The 24,807-nt window shown below is 37.3% G+C and overlaps 1 protein-coding gene across 3 annotated transcripts in view; it reads right to left on the bottom strand.

The window, feature by feature from the left end:
• Window positions 1-24,807, bottom strand: part of BAZ1A (bromodomain adjacent to zinc finger domain 1A) — a 94,114-nt gene that overhangs the window by 46,711 nt on the left and 22,596 nt on the right. For all 3 annotated transcript variants that reach the window (XM_060143694.1, XM_060143704.1, XM_060143687.1), the window contains 3 exons: window positions 11,505-11,648; window positions 8,885-8,986; window positions 2,116-2,203 (listed from right to left, as the gene is read on the bottom strand). In XM_060143694.1, the coding sequence (XP_059999677.1) occupies window positions 2,116-2,203; window positions 8,885-8,986; window positions 11,505-11,648 (334 nt within the window). The remainder of the gene's footprint in view (window positions 1-2,115; window positions 2,204-8,884; window positions 8,987-11,504; window positions 11,649-24,807) is intronic.

Genomic DNA, 24,807 nt, shown 5'->3' with positions numbered 1-24,807 from the left:
CCCCAAACTTTGTTGTTTTGAGGGGGTGTGTGTGTGTGTGCAAGTATACTAGAATATCCACTAACCATCTTTCATTACACTCTAAGAGAAAAATGCTTACTGTCACCTTAACTTTCAATATTTATTAAGTAAAGTTGAATTTCTTTTCATGTTTACTGACTTTGTTTTCCTTGGTGAATAACTGCTGATGTCCTTCAACATTTTTTCCCTAATTAGGTTGTTTTTGTTCACTGATGTGTAAGAGATCTTAGAAAGTTAGGCTGGCTATTTATGATACACATATGCAACTACTCACATATTCACTGACTGCCTATCAAGTGCCAGGCACTGTTCTAGCCACTTATCACAAGTATTTAAATCAACTTTTTGCAAGCATCATTCTACATGGCTACCTGTTCAATACTATATAGACAGAATGCTTAAATTATGTTCTCTTATCAAAGACAAATATTTTAAAAATTATTTATTTCAGATGATTCTATCTTATGTGTTTTCAAGTTTTAATACTTCATCCACTGTGAAGTTTGATCATGTCTGTCTATTTTTCTAATGGGGTGCTTATGTTTTATAATTGATTTGAGCTCTTCACTGTATTCACTGAAAGTATTTTTCCTCCAGCACTTGCCCTTGAAATATATTCATGACATTTTTAAACCTACATAAATTTATATTTTCAAATCAATCTCATCTTTGGTACTTCTTTTCTACTGCTCCTTCTAAGTACTTCAGCATAAATGACATTAAGAGTTATCTCATGTCCTGTTTTTTTTTTGGAGTTAGACCCAACTTTATTTTTTCAAATAGTTAACCAAGGGTCCCAGTTCTATTTATTAAATAATCTATCTTGGTCTCTAGATTTGAAATGCTACTTTTCACATAGAGTAAATTCATCTATTCTTTTAATTCATATCTTTTCTTTTGATGTAACATTTACATATGATGAAATGCACAAATCTTAAGCATACAGTAGCTGATTTTTGACACATGCATACATCTCTCTAACCCATTCTTTTGCTTGTCTACTTAGTGTCTCTCTCCCAGTATGAGTTAAATATTTCTCATTAAAAAAAATCAGTTTTAGTTTCACCATTTAACTTTTTACTTAGTATACAATGTGAGGTTTCTAAACTTGATTTTTTCCCTCTGAATGGTTATGAATAAAATATAATCTATCTGCTTAGTATTGGTCTCTGAGATTCTTTTTATTATATATATATTGTTTTCCTATCTAGTAGGATCTATTTTAGCACTGTTCTTTGAATCTGTTTTTGTGAGCCAGTACTACACTATTAGAAAGCACTAGCTGCCCTACACGCATAACTTTTTTTTTTTAGCCACGTGGCTTGCGGGATTTTAGTTCCCCAACCGGGGATTGAACCCACGCTCCATGCAGTGGAAAGGTGGAGTCCTAACCACTGGACCACCAGGGATTTCTCCCCATAACTTTTCTTTCTCCAAGTTTTCCCTCTATTCTCATCTGTCTTGGTTGATCTTTTTTTTTTTTTTTTTTCGCGGTACATGGGCCTCTCACTGTTGTGGCCTCTCCTGTTGCGGAGCACAGGCTCCGGACGCGCAGGCTCAGTGGCCATGGCTCATGGGCCCAGCCGCTCCGCGGCATGTGGGATCTTCCCGGACCGGGGCACGAACCTGTGTCCCCTGCATCGGAAGGCAGACTCTCAACCACTGTGCCACCAGGGAAGCCCTGGTTGACCTTTTTTACACAAGGAAAAAAGGTGGAAGTACCTGACCCACTTAGCAATTCTAGCAATTGCAAAAAACAGTATTTAATCCAATGAAAATTACTAAAACTGGCTCAGCATAAATGACATTAAGAGTTATCTCATGTCCTGTTTTTTTTTTGGAGTTAGACCCAAGGAAAAAAGTGGAAGTACCTGACCCACTTAGCAATTCTAGCAATTGCAAAAAACAGTATTTAATCCAATGAAAATTACTAAAACTGGCTCCAGATAAAAAGAGAGCAAAAAAAAAAAAAAAAAAAGAGAGCTATTTTCAACCAAATTTGGAGTAACATTTCTACAATGTTACAACTTTATAACATCGCTCATTTTTCTTTTTCCCCTTCTTTCCAACAAATAATATCACTGTTCCGATTACCTTAATTTTAATGATTCCATCTTGTGGTTCACAGTGTTGCTTCAGAAAAAGCTTTAGTTTATCACGAGAAAATAGGTGTTTTCTGCGGCTACAAGGGGAAAAGGAGGAGAAAGAAGAAAGTGTTAGTATCAAAGAATTCAATCTGAACTCCATCATCTCTTTTGAATGCATAACCTCAATTTCAAGCCTAGGAAAAGAAGAAAATTTCATTTTCCAATAGTAGTTATATAGAAGTTACGAGAAACTTCAAATAGAAGTATTTATGTAGAATGTTATAAAATCAGCTTGAGTGGATCTACCATAAAAGTCCATTACAAAAACAGCATACGGGGCTTCCCTGGTGGCGCAGTGGTTGAGAATCTGCCTGCCAATACAGGGGACACAGGTTCGAGCCCTGGTCTGGGAAGATCCCACATGCCGCGGAGCAACTGGGCCCATGAGCCACAACTACTGAGCCTGTGTGTCTGCAGCCTGTGCTCCGCAACAAGAGAGGCCGCGACAGTGAGAGGCCCGCGCACCGCGATCAAGAGTGGCCCCTGCCCGCTGAAACTAGAGAAAGCCCTCACGCAGAAACGAAGACCCAACACAGCCAAAAATAAATAAATAAATTAATTAATTAATTAAAAAAAAAACCAACCAAAAAAACCCTTTCCTTCCCCCACCCCCTGCCATAAGCACTTTGACCTTTAAAAAAAAAAAAACAAAAAAAACCCAGCATATGCATTTGTTGCTTAGGAACCACTTAGAAATCAAATAAACCTCAAGGAAAATATACCACAGAGTAAACCAAATTTTATAAAATTAGATGATCATTCCTACAAGTATCACCATTAAAATTCTTAACATAATTAAAATTCGTAGACTACCAGATATTATCACATAATACTATGTAAATCAACATTCAAAAGGATATTGTGAATAGAACTGAACATGGGTTTTTATCAAATTCTAAAATATTCTGTATTTAAACATCATATGGCAGCCAACAAATTCATGGAATTAAAATTAAAGAGAGTTAGATTTATTATGATTCTAAAAATACACTATTTTTCATTTTCCCTTGCTCCCAAATTAAAAAACAGCACCACCACCACACACAGAGCAGAACAAAAAAATAACACACAAGTATTTCTGGAAAGGTTCTGGAAAGAAAGGAAATGTTTGAACTGAATTTAAAGTATTCCTTTCAAAAAAAACCAAGTTAAAAGCTTCTATGAGTAAACAAACAATATAGGAGTTTTTAAGTAGTAGCCCTCCCCCAAATATATGTTCTTTTCCTAAACTACAGGAAGGACTATACGAATAAAAGGATCTGAAAAAGGAACCCAGCACCATACAGTAGCTGAGAAGGTAATTATGTTTTGACTATTGACTAAATATACTAGTCCTCAAGAAATGTATTGTCCTACCTGGCACGTATTAGCCATATATTTATTTTTTAAGACTTTTTCGATGTGGACTGTTTTTAAAGTCTTTACTGAATTTGTTACTATATTGCTTCTGTTTTATATTTTTGGTTTTCTGGCCAAGAGGCTTGTGGGATCTTAGCTCCTGGACCAGGGATTGAACCCGTACACCCTGCATTGGAAGGTGAAGTTTTAACTGCTGGACCACCAGGGAAAGTCCCTGTTTTGTTTTTTTTTTTTTTTTAAATAAATGAAATTAAAATTAAAACTTCCGTTCCTCACTATTACTAGCCACAGTTCCACCATACTGGACAGCACACATATAACCTTTCTATCATTGCAGAAAGTTCTACTTGTCAGAGCTACTCTATCATATCAAGTCTTCCTTACAGGAATATTAACATCTCTTTATTATAGGAACAGTATTATCTTTTATTTTTTGCATCAATAACTCAAATACTTCCTCTTTTCCATATTGTGTGAAGCATATTCCAGACATCATATTATTTCATCTGTAAGTTTTTCAGCATGTATCTTTAAAAGACAATGGCTCTTTAAAAAACATAACCACCAAAGCATTTTGTAAAATGTTATAAATTAGTAACAATAATTCCTTAATATCATCAAATGTCCTTTCAGTGTTCAGATTTAGTTGTTTTGCTTCATTTGTACAGTTAGTATATCTGAATCAAGATCCAAATAAGGTCTGCATATTATGATGGGTTGACCTGTCTCTGAAGGTTCCCCTCTACCTCTTTTTTATTTTTTTAAGTTTTTATTGGAGTATAATTGCTTTACAATGGTGTGTTAGTTTCTGCTTTATAACAAAGTGAATCAGTTATACGTAAACATATAGCCCCGTATCTCCTCCCTCTCGTGTCTCCCTCCCTCCCACCCTCCCTACCCCACCCTTCTAGCTGGTCACAAAGCACCGAGCTGATCTCCCTGTGCTATGAGACTGCTTCCCACTATCTATCTAGTTTACATTTGGTAGTGTATATTTGTCCATACATACACTACCCGTCTCTAACTTTGTCCCAGCTTACCCTTCCGCCTCACCGTGTCCTCAAGTCCATTCTCTAGTAGGTCTGCGTCTTTATTCCTGTCTTGCCCCTAGGTTCTTCATGACCATTTTTTTTTCTTTTGGATTCCATATATATGTGTTAGCATATGGTGTTTGTTTTTCTCTTTCTGACTTACTTCGCTCTGTATGACAGACTCTAGGTCCATCCACCTCACTACAAATAACTCCATTTCGTTTCTTTTTATGGCTGAGTAATATTCCATAGTATATATGTGCCACATCTTCTTTATCCATTCATCCGTCGACGGACACTTAGGTTGCTTCCATGTCCTGGCTATTGTAAATAGGGCTGCAATGAACATTGTGGTACATGACTCTTTTTGAATTATGGTTTTCTCAGGGTATATGCCCAGTAGTGGGATTGCTGGGTCGTATAGTAGTTCTATTTTTAGTTTTTTAAGGAACCTCCATACTGTTCTCCATCGTGGCTGTATCAATTTACATTCCCACCAACAGTGCAAGAGGGTTCCCTTTTCTCCATACCCTCTCCAGCATTTATTATTTGTAGATTTTTTGATGATGGTCATTCTGACTGGTGTGAGATGATATCGCATTGTACTTTTGACTCGCATTTCTCTAACGATTAATGATGTTGAGCATTCTTTCATGTGTTTGTTGGCAATCTGTATATCTTCTTTGGAGAAATATCTATTTAGGTCTTCTGCCCAGTTTTGGATTGGGTTGTTTTGTTTTTTTGACATTGAGCTGCATGAGCTGCTTGTAAATTTTGGAGATTATTCCTTGGTCAGTTGCTTCACTTGAAAATATTTTCTCCCATTCTGAGGGTTGTCTTTTCATCTTGTTTATGATTTCCTTTGCTGTGCAAAAGCTTTTAGGTTTCATTAGGTCCCATTTGTTTATTTTTGTTTTTAATTCCATTTTTCTAGGAGGTGGGTCAAAAAGGGTCTTGCTGTGATTTATGTCATAGAGTGTTCTGCCTATGTTTTACTCCAAGGGTTTGTTAGTGTCTGGCCTTGCATTTAGGTATTTAATCCATTTTGAGTTTACATTTGTGTATGGTGTTAGGGAGTGCTCTAATTTCATTCTTTTACATGTAGCTGGTCAGTTTTCCCAGCACCACTTATTAGAGACGCTGTCTTTTCTCCATTGTATATCCTTGACTCCTTTATCAAAGATAAGGTGACCATATGTGCATGGGTTTATCTCTGGGTATTCTATCCTGTTCCATTGATCTATACTTCTGTTTTTGTGCCAGTACCATACTGTCTTGATTACTGTAGCTTTGTAGTATAGTCTGAAGTCAGGGAGCCTGACTCCTCCAGCTCCGTTTTTCTTTCTCAAGATTGCTTTGGCTATTCAGGGTCTTTTGTGTTTCCAAACAAATAGTGAAAATTTTTGTTCTAGTTCTGTGAAAAATGCCATTGGTAGTTTGATAGGGATTACATTGAATCTGTAGATTGCTTTGGGTAGTATAGTCATTTTCACAATGTTGATTCTTCCAATCCAAGAACATGGTATATCTCTCCATCTATTTGTATCATCTTTAACTTCTTTCATCAGTGTCTTATAATTTTCTGCATACAGGTCTTTTGTCTCCTTAGGTAGGTTTATTTCTAGGTATTTTATTCTTTTTGTTGCAATGGTAAATGGAAGTGCTTTCTTAATTTCACTTTCAGATTTTTCATCATTAGTGTGTAGGAACGCAAGAGATTTCTGTGCATTAATTTTGTATCCTGCTACTTTACCAAATTCATTGATTAGCTCTAGTAGTTTTCTGGTAGCATCTTTAGGATTCTCTATGTATAGTATCATGTCATCTGTAAACAGTGATGGCTTTACTTCTTCTTTTCCGATTTGGATTCCTTTTATTTCTTTTTCTTCTCTGACTGCTGTGGCTAAAACTTCCAAAACTATGTTGAATAATAGTGGTGAGAGTGGGCAACCTTGTCTTGTTCCTTATCTTAGTGGAAATGGTTTCAGTTTTTCACCATTGAGGACACTGTTGGCTGTGGGTTTGTCATATATGGCCTTTATTATGTTGAGTTAAGTTCCCTCTATGCCTACTTTCTGGAGGGTTTTTATCATAAATGGGTGTTGAATTTTGTTGAAAGCTTTCTCTGCATCCATTGAGATGATCATGTGGTTTTTCTCCTTCGATTTGTTAATATGGTGTATCACATTGATTGATTTGCATATACTGAAGAATTCTTGCATTCCTGGGATAAACCCCACTTGATCATGGTGTATGATCCGTTTAATGTGCTGTTGGATTCTGTTTGCTAGTATTTTGTTGAGGAGTTTTGCATCTGTGGAACAGTATTATCTTTTGGTGCCAACAAAGAGCTGCAAGTCATTTAAGTCTTCTATTATCAAGTATAACTTTCCACCTTATAATTCTTTGCCTCACCAATTAAGAAGAAAATGAGTTAATACAACTGTAACCAAGATCTAGCAGAATTATATTTACAGTATAAGTCAAAAAGTAAATAGAAAAGTGAAAAATATTAAATAGGGAATTACATTATGTAAAAAACATATCTTGAACTAAAAACAAAAAAAAAAAGGAAAAGGCTCAACAATGAATAAGGAAAACATTGGTTGTCTCAACTATGCTATTCATTAGCCCATAAACTAAATAAATTCAAAAGTTTGAATAATTCATGAGCATTATCTTGGAAATGCTATTTTTCAATATACAATAAAGCGGAGAATGCTCCAGAGATCTTACATTAATGATAGGCCCCCAAAAACAAACAAAAAACTGCACAGACCCATACAGTTTATAGAAAGTAATATACCTGACTCAGGATCCACTCAATATTTATAATATTGTTATCACTTTTCTTTGGACTCATGAGTATATGGGTGGGGGGAGGGCAACAGGGATGAGAGAATTAGTAAAATTATTTTACATAAAACAAAATGCAAGACTGAATCCTAGGTGACAAGTTGATAGCTGGCTGATGATGTCAACTACTTACTTTCAGGTGACTAAGAGACTAACCTCAACAGGCAACAACAGGGATTTTCCTAAAATATATCAATGTAACCTAGAGCCAGTTCTTTTAAATATTAACCATTCAGTACCTCTCTTTCGCACTTTATTTTTTTATTTTTTAAATTTTATTGAAGTAGAGTTGATTTACAACGTTGTGGTAATTTCTGCTGTACAGCAAAGTGATTTGGTTATACATATATATTCTTTTTCGTATTCTTTTCCATTATGGTTTATCACAGGATATTGAATATAGTTCCCTGTGCTATACAGTAGGACCTTGTTGTTTATCCATTCTATACATAATAGATGTATAGAATGCAAAGCATCTACTTATCCCAAACTCCCAATCCATGCCTCCCCGATCCCCATCCCCCTTGGCAACCACAAGTCTGTTCTCTATGCCTGAGTCTGTTTTTGTTTTGTAGATAAGTTCATTTGTGTCATATATATATATATATATATATATATATTTTGTTTTTGCAGTACACGGGCCTCTCACTGTTGTGGCCTCTCCCGTTGTGGAGCAACAGGCTCCGGACGCGCAGGCTCAGTGGCCATGGCTCACGGGTGCAGCCTCTCCGCGGCATGTGGGATCTTCCCGGACCGGGGCACGAACCCGTGTCCCCTGCATCAGCAGGTGGACTCTCAACCACTGCACCACCAGGGAAGCCCTGTGTCATATTTTAGATTCCACATATAAGAGATATCACATGATGTTTGTCTTTCTCTGACAATTCACTTAGTATAATAATCTCTAGGTCCATCTATGTTGCTGCAAATGGCATTATTTCATCCTTTTTATGGCTGAGTAGTATTCCATTGTATATATATACCACATCTGCTTTACCCATTCATCTGTCAAAGGACACTTAGGTTGTTTCATGACTACCTCTATCTTTTGATTAGGTCACAAACAGGAATTTTTAAACATACTCATTTTTTGTTATTAAACTTCCTCAGAAATGGGCAGAGACTGATCAGATGTTTGTGTCTAATGAACATAATATTACAAATGTGACGTACTTCTAAGCACCAGGCTTCTCAGCTTTGAAAACTGAGTTCTCTCATGAGAAGTGCTTCATAAATAGAATCCTTCTTAATTTTTTAGATGTGAAGACTATCTGGAGTTAGTTACTAAACTAGACAAAGGGCTCATGGTTCACTAGGAATCACATTATCAGTCTATGAGCATATAAATATACATGTATTTTAAAAAGGGAAGCAATCACTCGCTACTACCCATTTGTTCCACATCAAATCTCCTTAACTGAACGTAATTATTCTACTTTAAACTACCATACAGAAGATATGGAATTTTACCTGATTTGTGTTGCTTTAACAATAGCACACTCATACAATTCTTTTTTAGTGGGTTGCACCTTGTACTTGAATAATAAGGGATCAACTGTATCTTTCTTCTTCCTAAAAAGAGCAAAGACACAAAATAAGTTAATAATTTGTTTGGGGGACTTCCCTGGTGGTGCAGTGGTTAAGAATCCACCTGCCAATGCAGGGGACATGGGTTCGATCCCTAGTCCAGGAAGATCCCACATGCCGCAGAGCAACTAAGCCTGTGTGCCACAACTACTGAGCCCGCGCCCTGGAGCCCATGCACTGCAACTACTGAGCCCACGCGCCGCAATTACTGAAGCCCACGTGCCTAGAGCCCATGCTCTGCAACAAGAGAAGCCACTGTAATGAGAAGCCCACGCACCACAACGAAGAGTAGCCCTGCAACTAGAGAAAGTCCGCATGCAGCAACAGAGACCCAACGCAGCCAAAAATAAATAAAAAATTTAAAAAAAAATTTGTTTGGAAACATGATATTTTACATGAAATCTAGTTTCTAAGGACATACTATAACAGAATCTAATGCATTTTAATTTTAATTATGATTTTATAAGTTACTGATATGCCTCACTATTTTATTAGCCAAAATAGCACAGAGCACTATTTTATGTTAGGTAGGTACTTTAATTACTCATTCAATAAATTTTCCTTGGGTGAAGAAATTAACTCCAGATGAATAAGCAGGCTCTCCAGTTTAGGTTAGATAAATTTATAAATAGCTCTTGGATTTACTTTTAAACCATTTTTAGCTATGTAATCTAAGAGCAAAAGTGGAGATAATGTAGTTTACCCTGTTTCAAGAACTAGCAAAGAGGCTACACATTTAATTCCCACCCCTATCAATTTCTCATTTTTTCTTCTCTTTTGAGGGTATATTCATTCATGCATTCATCCATTCACTAAATAGTTAAGAGCTTACAATGTGCCAAATACTAAAGAATAAGGATTCACTGGTGAACAAAATAGAAATACAGCAGGGAGACAAACAAAATAGACGACAGGGTAGGTGGTAAGTGCTATGAAGGGAATAGAGTGCAGAGTGAAAGGTCTCTATTTCATATAGGGTGATGATCCCTGATAAATTGACCAGGTAGGCCTTCCAAGAAGTTGACATTTAAGCAGAGATCTGAAAAAAATGAGGGAGCAACCCATGAAAAAACTCTTGGGGAAATGAGTTTTTAAAGGAAGAGAGAAAAGTGTAAAGGTCCTGAGGGGAAGGCATGCATGGTTTGCACAAGAAGCAGAATCAACAGGGAGAAAAAGAGGAAGGTTCAGTCAGAGAGGCAGCAGCAAGGCCAGACTATGGGTTATCATTAAGGGCTTTCAATTTTACTTTGAGTAAAGACACCAGAGGAGGGACTTCCCTGGTGGCGTAGTGGTTGGGAATCCACCTGCCAATGCAGGGAACATGGGTTTGATCCCTAGTTCGGGAAGATCTCACATGCCTCAGAGCAACTAAGCCCGTGTGCCGCAACTACAGAGCCTGCGCGCCACAACTACTGAGCTCAAGTGCTGCAACTACTGAGGCTCGCGCGCCTAGAGCCCTGCTCCGCAACTACAGAGGCCACCAAAATGAGGAGTCCGCACACCGCAACAAAGAGCGATCCCTGCTCTCTGCAACTAGAGAAAGCCCTCACGCAGCAACGAAGACCCAATGCAACCAAAAATAAATAAATTTTTTTAAAAAAGAAAAAAGACACCAGAGGATCCTGAATAATGGGGTGATAATGATTTAACTTACACTTCAGAAGGATCATTCTGGCTGGGATGAGGGGAACAGAGTGCAAACAGGGATACCAGTTAGAAAGCTAATGCAATAAAACTAAGTGAGAAAAATGTTGGCAGTACAGACTAAGACGGTAGTGGTGGCAGTAGAGAGAAGTGGTTAGATTCTGGAAAAGCTGCCTCTGTGAATGCAACTGTATATGTAAAGGGGATATAAGTGGGGGTTATAGAGAAGAAAATGATATGAAAGGATGATAAAGAGAAGCACTGGGCAATTGGGTAATGAAAGTAAGATACAGTCAAAGTGATATAAATACAGTACACACACTGCAGACAGTGCCAATCTATATGGATTTATATGATTTTTCTCCAAGAGCACTCAGCTGACCAAAGCTGTCAATTGACTAAATCTCAGAAACTTACAGAGTTTCTTTACTATATGCACCATAAAGTGAATAATAAAGGACAGAATGAATTTTCCCAGGTAAACAAAAGTGGAGTGTATAACTGAATGAAGTGAGCTTCAATTGTTCTTGTGCAGCTGACTAGAATTAACTAGGTAAGTTTCAGTTTTTGCAAATTCTAAGGTGTTGTTGAACCATATGGTTTAGATACATAGTATCCAGTGTATGACTAGAAAGGAAGAGAAAAAATTATTTCAATGGGATATCAGTACCCAATCTGACATACATACATACTTACTTAAATAAATAAATACATACATACATACTTATTTATATAGGCTGTGCCACATGGCTTGTGGGATCTCAGTTCCCCGACCAGGGATTGAACCCGGGCCTTTAGCAGTGAAAGCGTGGACAGCCAGGGAATTCATACATTTTAAAAATTATTAAAAATCACTTACCCATTTTGAAAAGAACTGTCTTGTGTTTCTGAATCATCACTATCACTGATGATAATAGTTTCTCCATCTATATTGCTGACATGTCCATTAGCAAAACCATTTTGGTGTGATGGAGGGAGGACTTCCAAAATCCTACACTGTAACCTGAAAGAAAATGATACATTTAAAAATGCAAATCACTTGATATTTTATAATCAAACATTTCAGAGCAATCTATTTTGAACAAATGAAAAGCAATTCTGTAGAAACTATGGCTGATTACTATAACCAATTTAATAAAAGAGAAAATCTGTAACATCCAATTTAAGTAAAGGTTAGCTACGATTTAACACAATACAAGACTATTTTAAAAGTCAATTTATCATGATTCTTAGCAATTATATTCATCACTAAAGTTACTGTTTAGAAAATCAAGTACTGGCATAATATCTCATTATACAGATTAGGCCTTACAAGAGTTTTTCAAAGCATTCAGTATTTTAAATTCTGAAATTCTCCTGATCATAACCTTTTTTATTCTCTTTGTAACTTATATTGTGATTTCTGATCTCTGGAAAGCTTCCTATTCACTAACTCTACCCTATTTTGGCTTCCCTTACCTCTGCCTGCTGTATCTGGATTTTATAGGCTGCAATTTCAGACTCACTCACCACAACTGAAATATTTCTCAATCTCATTTTTACTGTGCCAATTTTCAACTGATAAATAATTTAAATTTGCTATCGCCATACAATGGAACATTATTCAGCAAAAAAACAGGAATGAAATACTGATGCACTCTATAGTATGGATGAACCTTTAAAACATTATGGTAAATTAAAGAAACCAGACGGAAAAGGCCATATAATATATGACTCCAGGGACTTCCCTGGTGGTGCAGTGGTTAAGAATCCGCCAGCCAACGCAGGGGACATGGGTTCGATCCCTGGTCCAGGAAGATCCCACATGCCGTGGAGCAACTAAGCCCCTGTGCCACAACTACTGAGCCTGGGCTCTAGAGCCCGTGAGCCACAACTACTGAGCTTGCATGCTGCAACTACTGAAGCCCACGCGCCTAGAGCCCGTGCTCCGCAACAAGAGAAGCCACAGCGATAAGAAGCCCACGCTGTGACAAAGTGAGAGAGTGGCATGGACATATATACACTACCAAACGTAAAACAGATAGCTAGTGGGAAGCAGCCGCATAACACAGGGAGATCAGCTCAGTGGTTTGTGACCACCTAGAGGGGTGGGATAGGGAGGGTGGGAGGGAGGGAGACGCAAGAGGGAAGAGATATGGGAACATATGTACATGTATAACTGATTCACTTTGTTATAAAGCAGAAACTAACACACCATTGTAAAGCAATTATACTCCAATAAAGATGTTGGAAAAAAAAAAAAAAAAAGAAGCCCATGCACTGCAATGAAGAGTAGCCTCCCACTCGCCGCAACTAGAGAAAGCCGGAACGCAGCAACGAAGACCCAACGCAGCCAAAAATCGATCAATAAATAAATTTTTAAAAATTAAAAAAGATTCCATTTATATGAAATATCCAGAATAGGGAAATCCATAGAGACAGAAAGTAGATGAGTGGTTACAAGTAGTTTGCCCTTTTGCTTACATGTTTTCAAAATACATTTTTGCATTTACAGCCAAAACAGAATCATACAATTCCAGAAAGACAAACAATATATTCAGAGCTGATTCATTTTGGGAAGCTGGTGGATTTTTACAAGGTAATTGCACTTATTTTCATTAGTGTACATTTTAGCGTATGCTTGCTTATATTCTCCTTTAGGAGAACATCTTTAGTATCCCCAACAAAGTCTAATATTGCTATTAGGCACAGAGAAAATCAGGACCATGGATTTCCTGCTAGGAACTTTGCACTATACACTAATAGAAGAAACTAACTGGTTCCACAGCACCCTGAGGTTTAAGAATCAACAAAATGTAGACTATATGGGTGAATCTAAAACTCTCAAAGCATCTTATCTTCCCCCCTCAACTCACTTCCTCTCACTCTGAGACTTATACACATTCAATTAAAAGTATCATATATGGGGACTTCCTGGTGACGCAGTGGTTAAGAATCTGCCTGCCAATGCAGGGGACACGAGTTCGAGCCCTGGTCCAGGAAGATCCCACATGCCGCGGAGCAACAAAGCCTGTGTGCCACAACTGCTGAGCCTGTGCTCTAGAGCCCATGCTCTGCAACAAAGAGAAGCCACCGCAATGAGAAGCCCGTGCACCGCAACAAAGAGAAGCCCCTGCTCGCTGAAACTAGAGAAAGCCTGCGTGCAGCAACAAAGACCCAATGCAGCCAAAAATAAATTAATTAATAAAAAAAGTATCATATATGACTCCCGAATAATTTGCTCCTAAAAAAAGAATTGATTAAAGAGAGAAAAGACTCAAATTACTAAAACCAGAAGTAAAGCTGGAAAAGATTATAAGAGAATACCATGGGCAACTATATGCTGACAAACTGGATAACCTAGATGAAACGGACAAATTCTTAGAAACACACAAATTGACTCAAGAAGAAATAGAAAATCTAAATGGATCTGTAACTATTAAGAGGGTTGAATCAGTAATCAGAAATATCCCAAGGGCTTCCCTGGTGGCGCAGTGGTTGAGAGTCTGCCTGCTGATGCAGGGGACATGGGTTCGTGCCCCGGTCCGGGAGGATCCCACATGCCGCGGAGTGGCTGGGCCCATGAGCCATGGCCGCTGAGCCTGCGCGTCCGGAGCCTATGCTCCGCAACGGGAGAGGCCACAACAGTGAGAGGCCCGTGCACCGCAAAAAAAAAAAAATTAAAAAAAAAAAAATAAATAAATATCCCAACAAAGAAAAGCCCAGGACCAGATGGCTTCATTGGTGAGTTCTACCAAACTTCTAAAGAATTAATACCAATTTTTCTTAAAATCTTCCAAAAGATTGAAAAGCAGAGAACAGTCCTTAACTCACAAGGGCAACATTACCCTGATACACAAACCAGACAAAGATATGGCAACACATATAAAGAACTCTTAAAACTCAAAAAAAAGAGAAAAAAATCCAATTCAAAAATGGTCAAAGAACCTAAATAGACACTTCTCCAAAAAGGATACAAATGGCAATAAGCACATGAAAAAAATGCTCAGCATCATTAAGTCATAAAGGGAATGCAAAATCAAAACTGCAATGAAATACCATTTCATACCCACTAAGATGGCTATTATTAAAAAATATGGAAAATAAAGAGTATTGGGGAGGATATAGAGATATTGGAACCCTCATGCATTACTGGTGGGGATGCAAAATGGTGCAGCTGCTGTGGAAAACAATATGGCAGTTCCTAAAAAAATTAAACACACAATTATCATATGACTCAGCAATTCCCCTTCTATGTATATACCCAAAAGAACTGAAAATAGGAACTCAACAGACACCTGTACGCCAATGTTCACAATGACATTATTCACAATAGCCAAAACACAGAAACAACTCAAGTATCTATCAACAAATGAATAGACTAAAAAATGTGGTATATACACATACAATGGAATAGTATTAAGCCATAAAAAGGAATGAAATTCTGATACATGTTACAACACAGATGAACCTTGAAAACATTATGCTCAGTGAAATAAGCCAAACACACACAAAAACAAATATTGTATGAATCCACTTACACGAAGTATCTAGAATAGGCAAATTCATGGAGACGTAAAGTAGAATAAAGGTTACCAGGGGCAGGAAGGAGGGAGAAATGGGGAGTTATTGCTTAATGGGTACAGAGTTTCTGTTTGGGATGATGAAAAAGTTCTTGAAATAGTAGTGATGGTTACACAACACTGTGAATGTACTTACTGCCACTTAATTATACACTTAAAAATGACTACAATGGTAAAGTTCATGTTTATTTACCACAATTAAAAAAAATTTTTTTTTGTCCTAAGAGTAAAGCTGAAGAAGGCCCAATTACCAAGCCGACATTGGTAGCAAATGGAAATGGTGTCAAAAGAACTGCAAGCTAACTTTCGCCACTGGCTGACAGAAATAAACCAGTGTTTCTAAAGAGGAACAACTATAGGAAATTATATCAGGCAATTATGTAGTCTAATGGTTAAAAGGTTCTGTAATTTAGTGACATGAACTGCACGAAAATAAGGAAGGAATCAAATGGACCCACTTCTGAAGGGCCTAGGTATGACATCCAGGGGTCATAGGGCTCAGGGTTCCAGGAGGTGATAAAGGAAGCTTTTCAGTGAACCTGTGACAAGGTTCTTCAAGTTAGAAAAAGAGATAGTTTTCACTTGGCAGAGTCCAGGTGAGTGCCCCTAAGTGGCAGCAGTGGTTGTCATCAGAGAAAAAGTAAACGGGTCTACGCTGGGCACAGGAACAGTTGGTGTGGCGCCTAAAATGGTCTGACAGTCCATTGAAGGGAATAGTCTATGATCCCAGTAGGGCCCACAGAGCTACAATAATTTAAGAACTAATTCATTTAAGACTAACAGAAAATTAACAGAAATACAATTCTCTGACAGAGGAATAAGGGAGAAGGAAACCAGTACAGCTTAGAGACATTGTCTATAATGTAGTAAATGTTTTATATATAAATTATCCTGGTTATTTTCAATGCTACTATTAACTTTGTACCACACCCAAACCACAGGTCAATTCTTGCTAATCTAATCAAGGCTAGGCCTCTCACTGGTGCTTAGCTAAACTTCAGTTAACTGCAAGATGTCAGGTCAGCACGTTCTAACAGATTTCCAAAGAGACTTAGTCTATGTCTTTCAAATCCACTTGCTACAATTTCTTGGTCCTAGGGAGTCCAAAGAAGACTGGGGGGTGTAAAAAAGGTTAAAGAATCGCGAATCAAGACCCAGCTAGTGGGTCTTGGAGAGTACAGAAACTCTAGATTAATGTTATGCTCCATTCTTTGAGGACAGAGTGGAGACTGACAATCAAAGACAGGTCCTTATTATTATTAGCGTTCCTGTGTGCCAGATAAGTATATCACTTTCACATATTTCTCTCCTCATATCAACTCTGCAAGGTATACGTTTTTCAGTAGATGAAATTCAGGGTCAGAGAAGTTAAAGCATTTGTTTATGGTCAGACAACCAGTAACAGTACAGCCAAAACTTTTAACTATTTGGCTCTGAAGCCCATATATTTTCTAATCTTCCACTCTACTACTGGAGTTGAGGGGTAACACAACACTATACTGACCCAAGGGTATTTCAGAGCTTTAAGTCCAGGTAGTCAAGAGGCACTTTGGGAGCCTCTCCAAAACACATTTCAAACTTAAACATGTTTCAGAGTGAAAGCAAGTCTGTAGAACAGCAGCAAGCACAGAATGAGGCTAGAGTAGAAGTTAGCCATAAATTTCTAATAGTGACCAGCTAAACATGGAAATAGCCTTTTATGAGAATATTCTGGAATGGTATATATATCTCCCCCCAAAAGTTGTTTTTGTTTTAATAGTCATTTAACAATAGTTATAGTTCAATTTATATCTCAAAATACAAATTCATTAAAACAAAAGCAAATTCTAGAACTGAAACATATGCAGAATATTTGCAAGGCATTTGGGTAGAAGATAAATAATTAACAGCAAAAGGAAAGAAGAATAGAAACCTGGGGAGGCCTACTTGACATAAAAGGACTGCCCCTCTCTGTCTGGGTCTCTAAAAATAGAATATGCTGAATCTATGGCATGCTTCACATCTGCTCACCTGTGCTGCCTCATTAACCTTTTATTTTCTTGTAATACAGGTGCCAAGAACATTTATTTTTAAAATGCTATGCTTGAATAATTACTTCAACTTTATAGGTAGAAACAGAGTAAACCTACTTAATTTGAAGTTTAGAGTTAAAAAAATTCAAGTTAAAGAGGTTAAGTGATACCTCATTTTAAATGGAGGAAACTAGACCACTCAAGTCTGCCTACTTCAAACAAAAAGACTGAATTATGTTGATTACTTGTCAGTGGGGAAGAAGCAGTCAGAAAACGTTGCTTTGTTTGTAACCTCTCACTTTTTAGACAAACTGATCAAAGCAGCTCAAAGAATGTTTCATTTTGAACTGTTCTGAGACTCTTTATGGACCAGAGAACCACATCTTCTTATTTCTCCAGTTGGCATTTGACCTATTATAAGCCTAAATATCATAAGACAACTAGAATCATTAGATTCTTGCTAAAAACTAAATCTGTTATTAAAAGATATATATAATACAAATAAAAATCTTTGGAAAGAAAATTCTAGATATAAGATATATGGGTTAAATCCTACATATCTCTAAAGTTTCAAACATCTGGATATTATCAGTATACTGTTTAAACCCTTTAGTATTCAAAATTATCATCTTAAAGCCACATGAGTTAGTTTGGTTAAGGTATCAACCAAATTAATGAAAGCCTCACCAAAATACTTTAAAATTCCAATTAGTGTATTCAAATTAATAGATATTCAAAGTGTTTGCGGTCTCAACTTTATGTTGATCTGACATACTGATGCCAACAGAGATGATACCCTTGTGAGGAGGCAAGACAAACACCCGCAGATCAGAGAAAACAAAAACATTAAATATGATGAAAAGCCACCACAGACTTAGCAGCAAGTGACTTCTGTTTCAAAATGATAATAGAATTTTAGAACACTTAACTTGGACTCAGTGTGAAGGATGGATAGCAAAGGAAGAGAAGCAGGCTTCTTGCCTTTCCTCTATCTTGCTGCCATCCTGAACAAGGAAAACAATGGTCACAACCTTGGGATGACAGAGCAGAAAACAGGAAAAAGCCTGGGTTCCTGACAACTTCGTAGACCTGCCCTAACACTACAACTTAAGTACTTAGTTTTACATGAGAGAGAAACTTCTATTTTGTTAATGCCCCTAAAGTTTTTCCTATTATAGGCACCCAAGTCAAATTCCAGCTGAGGAAAAGCAATATAAGCAATGTATTAGGTATACTAGGTATTTCTATTAAACAGTAATCAGTTTATAACCTGATCTATGTTAAATTTATTTTGAGTCAGAGTACCGCATTCTTCAACTCAGCCAAAAATGCTGAATAAGATTTTCAAACTTGAAAGTTATCGTGTCACTGGCAATACAGATTTTTTTCAAGTCATATTTGTTTCAGAAAACAAAGTCTGAAGTAGAAAAATAAATTTAACCACCTATGATTTGTGGGTGTGGCATAAGAGCAACATGAGGGATCCCTGCAGTGACAGAAATATTCTGTACTGTGACTATATTAATGTCAATATCCTGGTTGTGATACTGTACCACTGGGGGAAATTCTGTATTATTTTACAACTCCATGTGATTCTACAGTTATCTCAAAATAGAAAGTTTAGTTTAAAAATGCTAATGATAAACATTAGGAAAATATCAACTCCAATTAAAAGCATTCACATCACGGGGGAAAAAAATCAATAAAAGACGAAAGTAATGTATATGTATCACTAAAAAGCTACAGTAAATAATGACGTATTTTTGGCAGGATAGCCATACAGCTCAATAGAAGGGAGTCCAGAAATAGACCCAAAATTCCATTTATATTCATATTCTGGAAGGGGCAAAATTATAAGGACAGTAAACAGATCAGTGGTTGCTAGAGTCTAGAAGATGAGGGCAAGGGGTGACTACAGAGAGGCACAAAGGCCACTGGAGGGAGTATGGGTTCGATCCCTGGTTGGGGAACTAAGACCCTGCAAGCCATGCAGTGCAGTCAAAAAAAAAAAAAAGGGCACAAAGGAAGGTAGTAAAAATGTGTGATGGGTTACACGACTATGTATCAAAAGAGTGAGAGCTACACAATAAAAAGGATAAATTATATCATAAGGAAGTAATATACTTTAAGGCTTATTAATTTAGACTACTTAGGATAAAGGCCTATCTGAATATAAGTTATTTAATTTAAATTATCCTTTAACTTAAAAGTAAAACATTTATTCCTTTTCTTAAAACAATATATACGAAAATGGCTAACTGAAGTAGGTCTACTTGTTAGAACTTATTGAAGCATAGATGGGTCCTGCTATACTTATCAGAAGACTAGCCAGAGAGTTCTTCGTAATGCAAAAACTCCATAAAGGGAGTCCTTTTCTATAATTTGTTTCCATTTCAACTATAAACATAATAACAATTCATCTTAAAATGCCTATTTTTCATGGAAAGAAGTTCAATATATTGTTGTTCTCTCTTACAATGTGAGATAACCAAATCAAATAAAGTCAGATGATTTATGTACATCAAAATACAGTGCATAGGGCTTCCCTGGTGGTGTAGTGGTTAAGAATCTGCCTGCCAATGCAGGGGACACCGGTTTAAGCCCTGGTCTGGGAAGAGCCCGCACGCTGCGGAGCAACTAAGCCCGTGCGCCATAACTACTGAGCCTGTGCTCTAGAGCCCGTGCGCCACAACTACTGAAGCCCACGCACCTAGAGCCCGTGCTCCACAACAAGAGAAGCCACCGCAGCTACAGAAAGCCCGCGCACAGCAACGAAGACCCAACACGGCCAAAAGTAAATAAATTAAATAAATAAATTTATGAAAAAAAATACAGTGTACAAAAAATAACTACAAGAATTTGCAAAGAAATTATTATATAACTAACAAATTAAGATGACAAAATTATACTTATTACTTCCGGCATTCTCGAATTTTTTGAGCTGGAAGCTCAAACAAAATAACCCGAATATTTTCTATTATCCTTATGGTCAATAAGCATTCTTAATATGACAACAATGAAATCAACATGCTGACTGACTGACTAGAAGTAGATAAAGAAAGATACAAAAACATCTTTATAAAGATAAACGGTAAACATCAGCCCATTCTAATGGCCAATCACAGCAAATGATTAATGGAGCACTAAATTAATTTAGCATTACAGTACCTTTTATTCATTCTATTTCAATGTTGGTGATATATTCACTAGTCAAGTAAGACTTACCCTATGCCCTTTTTTTCCAGCTTTATTGAGAAATAATTGACATATATCACTGTATAAGCTTAAGGCATACAGCATGATGGTTTGATTTATACATATTGTGAAATGATTACCACAATAGGTTCAGTTAACATCCAACAACTCATATAGTTAAAAGAAAAAAAAATTCTCCTTGTGATGAAAATTCTTAGGATTTAATCTCAACAACTTTCCTATATATCATGTATCAGTGTTAACTATAGTCATCATGTTGTACATTACATCCCTAGTACTTATAACTAGAAGTTTGTACCTTTTGACTACCCTTCCTCCAATTCCCCTCCTCTCTATGTCCTCTTAATGTATTTATCTTATTTAGTCCTTCATTAGTCCTTCATATGTATTTTACTTATCTTTGCCCTACAAATTCTATTCCTACTACCAACAGACTATATAATGCTTGAGAACAATAAGTACTAATGCTTTTCTCATATTTGATTATCTGTTTGCATCTAACACAGTGGTTTTTCAGAGAAGACACTGAATTTAATTGGCTAAAACAAAAAATGACTCAAAACTATCCCATCAAGCTTTATTTTCTTTACAGCACTAATCAGTATCTGAAATTATCCTGATTTGTGTTTTTCTCTCTTGCACTTGAATATAAGTCCCTAGTCCTGTCTTATTCACTACCCTCTTCCCAATACCTACAATAGCATTGAGCACACAATGTTTATTGAATGAATCACAAAAAATTTGGCTTTGTGTATACCTTAAGTACTAAATCAGAATATTCCCTACCACCTCTAAGAAAAAGTCATAAGGGGCTTCCCTGGTGGCGCAGTGGTTGGGAGTCCACCTGCCGATGCAGGGGACACGGGTTCTTGCCCCGGTCCGGGAAGATCCCACATGCCATGGAGCGGCTGGGCCCGTGAGCCATGGCCGCTGAGCCTGCGCTCCGCAAGGGGAGAGGCCACAGCAGTGAGAGGCCCGCATACCAAAAAAAAAAAAAAAGAAAAGAAAAAGTCATAAGTAATTGCATTTTTCATCCCTGGAAATTGTTCCAAAAGATAGAAAAACAATAAATAAATAAAAATTCTGGGACTTCCCTGGTGGTCCAGTGGTCAAGCACCCACCTTCCAAAGCAGGGGACGCGGTTCGATCCCTGGTTGGGGAACATGCCATGGGGCAACTAAGCCCGTGTGCCACAATTGCTGAGCCCGTGTGCTCTGGAGCCCCCGCGCCACAACTAGAGAGAAACCCGAGCGCCCCAACAAAGATCTTGCATGCCGCAACTGTGACCCGATGCAGCCAAATAAATAAATAAAAATAAATACTTTAAAAATCCTATGAAAAAAATAATTTTAAAAATTCTATTTTTCCCCATGCTTGCAGTCACCTTTTGTTGCCACTAGATAGCATTCTTTCACCTGCAAGCAAAATATTTGAAAAGAAGAAAGCTTAATCAGCTCAGAATGCAGAAGTAAAATAATTAAGGCACCCTCTGATGAGCACAGTGGTTAAAAATATAAATAGCAGGAGAACCTGTTTAAATGAAGGAGCTTTTTTCCCTTTGAATCAATGATCATAAAATGATGCTGATTTTCAGACACTCAACAATATGGATCACTCAGAGTGAATGATCAAAAGCGTAATCTAACCACATTATATACAATCCTATGTTGCTTCACACTTTGAAAGATAAAATGCGCAAATAAAGTGAAAAGCAAATAGTGAGTAATCAATAAGTACATTCAATTTATCATCTTTCCATCCTGCTTAAGGGCTATCTTTTAGTATTTCTTTCACACTCATTCCGCCCACACAGAAGCACTGCTTGTGCTTGATAACTTCATCACTTGTGACCTTGGGCAAGTTTTAGTTAATTAAGCTCTGTGTATGAACTCCTCAACTGTAAAATAAGCAAATGAGCACCTATCACATATGGCTGTTGTGGAAATTAAATAAGATAGTATAAGTAAAAAGCTTAGAACAGTGCCTGGCATACAATAAGCTCTCAAAAGTTTACTGGTATTGTCATCATCTCCCTAAAATGACATACAGTGAACTCTGAAGAACAGTGACTGTGATGTAAGAAAATTAGGGACTGGCTACAAAAAAAGATGAGTCATCACAGCTGGCAGGCTCTTCACTTGTCCCTGACAAGCACAGGAAGGATCTAACATTTACTGAGTGCTTTATGTGCCAGGCACTATGCTGGGCTCCTAAAAAATATTAACCACTGTGACAGACTGTTGCAGTTATGGCCCCCCCTGAGTCATAGGCCTCCTTGATCCCCCCGCCTACACATTAAGTCTGGATTTGCTCATGTGACTTGCTTTGGTCAATGGAACACTAGCAAACATTGAGCAAGCTGAGGCTTGATATGTGCTTGCACATTGGAGCTTTGCCTTCTCTTGCTGCTGGGAACTCTATTCCTACCCTGGGAACAAGTTTGAATTAGCCTCCTGAAGGATAAGAGAGGCCACATGAAAATACCCACCCCAGTCTGAGGCCTTTGACATGTCAGTAAGGGTAGAGTAAGCGACCTAGACAATACAGCCCCAGACAATAAGAGCATTCCAGCCCACTATGGAATCATGAGACTATTGATTTAGGCCACTAAGTTTTGGGGGTGGTCTGTTATACAGCAAAAGCTAACTAATACAACCGCTATACGAATGTAGATATTACTTGCTTTACAGATTAGTAAAGAACATTCCCAGAACGAGTAACTCAGTTTGGCTCCAAAGGCTTTTTCCACCATACCAAGCCACATCTACATGCTATACTCTGAGGTTCTAGATTAAAAGGGTATCTCTGGGGACTTTATTCATTAACCCTTATTTCAGCAGTAATCTTTCCTCTCTACCAGGAGTCAGCACACTATGGCCAATGGGCCAGATTCAACTCACTGCCTGTTTTGTGTGGTCTACGAGCTAAGAATGCCTTTTACATTTTTAAGTGGCTTAAAATAAAAATAAGAATATTTTGTGACATGTGAAAATAACATGGAATTCAAATTTCAGTGTTTATAAATAATTATTAGAATACAACCATGCTCATTCATTTATTGTCTATGGCTGCTTCTGCACTATAACAGCAGAGTTGGCTGGCTGTGACAGAGACCATATGGACATTGAAGTCTATAATATTTCCTATCTGGCCCTTTATTTTTTAAAAAGTGTGCCAACCTCTACTCGGAATTATTCTCTTGGCATGTGTTTTTGAGTTAAACATAGGATTTTGCCTGGCCTTTAGTGATGAGCAGACTTTTTTTGTACTTTTATCTCTCCTTTTCCTTTCATTGAAAATTATTTTAGCTTATGTCATTTCTCTTAGATCTCTTTTAACTTTAATCTTTGGACAATCTCTGAATTTGTCTAAGAAAGGCAGATAACCCCATTTTATTTATTTATTTTTTGAATTTTATTTATTTTTTTATACAGCAGTTTCTTATTAGTTATCCATTTTATGCATTTTAGTGTATACATGTCAATCCCAATCTCCCAATTCATCCCACCACCACGCCCCCGCCGCTTTCCCTCCTTGGTGTCCATACGTTTGTTCTCTACATCCGTGTCTCTATTTCTGCCCCAGATAACCCCATTTTTAAAATGGTTAGTCAGAACCACTGTGATCTTATATTGGCCGAATGGAACAGACCATAAAGGAGGTAGAAGATGATGTAGGAGAGAGATTTTATTCAGAAGACCTCTAACTTCCCAGACCTGAACCTGTGTAATAACCATGTAGAAATGGACTTCCCTTTTATTCCTAACAGGGATTTCAGGACAGAAGTAGCTATACTATATATATAGTCTATATATAGACTATATATATATATAGTATATATAGCTATATATATAGGTGCAGTATATATAGTATATATACTATATATATAGCTAGACTATATATATAGTCTTCTCTCTTTTGTGAGATTCGTCTCTAATATTCTCCTGCCATAGTGAACTAAGAACTTCAGGACTACTACTAGTCTACTTCACCATCCTGCTGCTAACCAGTTCAACGAGACACAAATTGAAGTAAACATTGTTTTCCTTTTATAATAGAAAAGAGGTGAACCTTAATTTACTTGCCATCCCCCATTTTTATCACTTTTCTTACTACAGTAAGACTCCCACAATAAAGACCTTAAGTCCTGGTAGAGACTCAGCTGACTCTTTGCACTTGGTATTAGTGCAGAGGATCAATAAAGAGGTTGCCATAGAAACCAACTACCCTCCTCCAACATTTACCATCCAAAGACTTTTGAGAGGCATTAGGCAAATCCTCCTAATGGCCAATGCAAATTTGAAGGTCCTGAGAACGCTGAAGAAAATGAATACATTTGTATGATCAGTCTAAACTTCACTGAACTATTTTG

The sequence above is a fragment of the Lagenorhynchus albirostris genome, chromosome 1, assembly GCF_949774975.1.
Source record: "Lagenorhynchus albirostris chromosome 1, mLagAlb1.1, whole genome shotgun sequence".
Classification (NCBI taxonomy): domain Eukaryota; kingdom Metazoa; phylum Chordata; class Mammalia; order Artiodactyla; family Delphinidae; genus Lagenorhynchus; species Lagenorhynchus albirostris.
The sequence above is the reverse complement of the archived record's forward strand: the minus strand, read 5'-3'. Positions and strand labels throughout refer to the sequence as shown.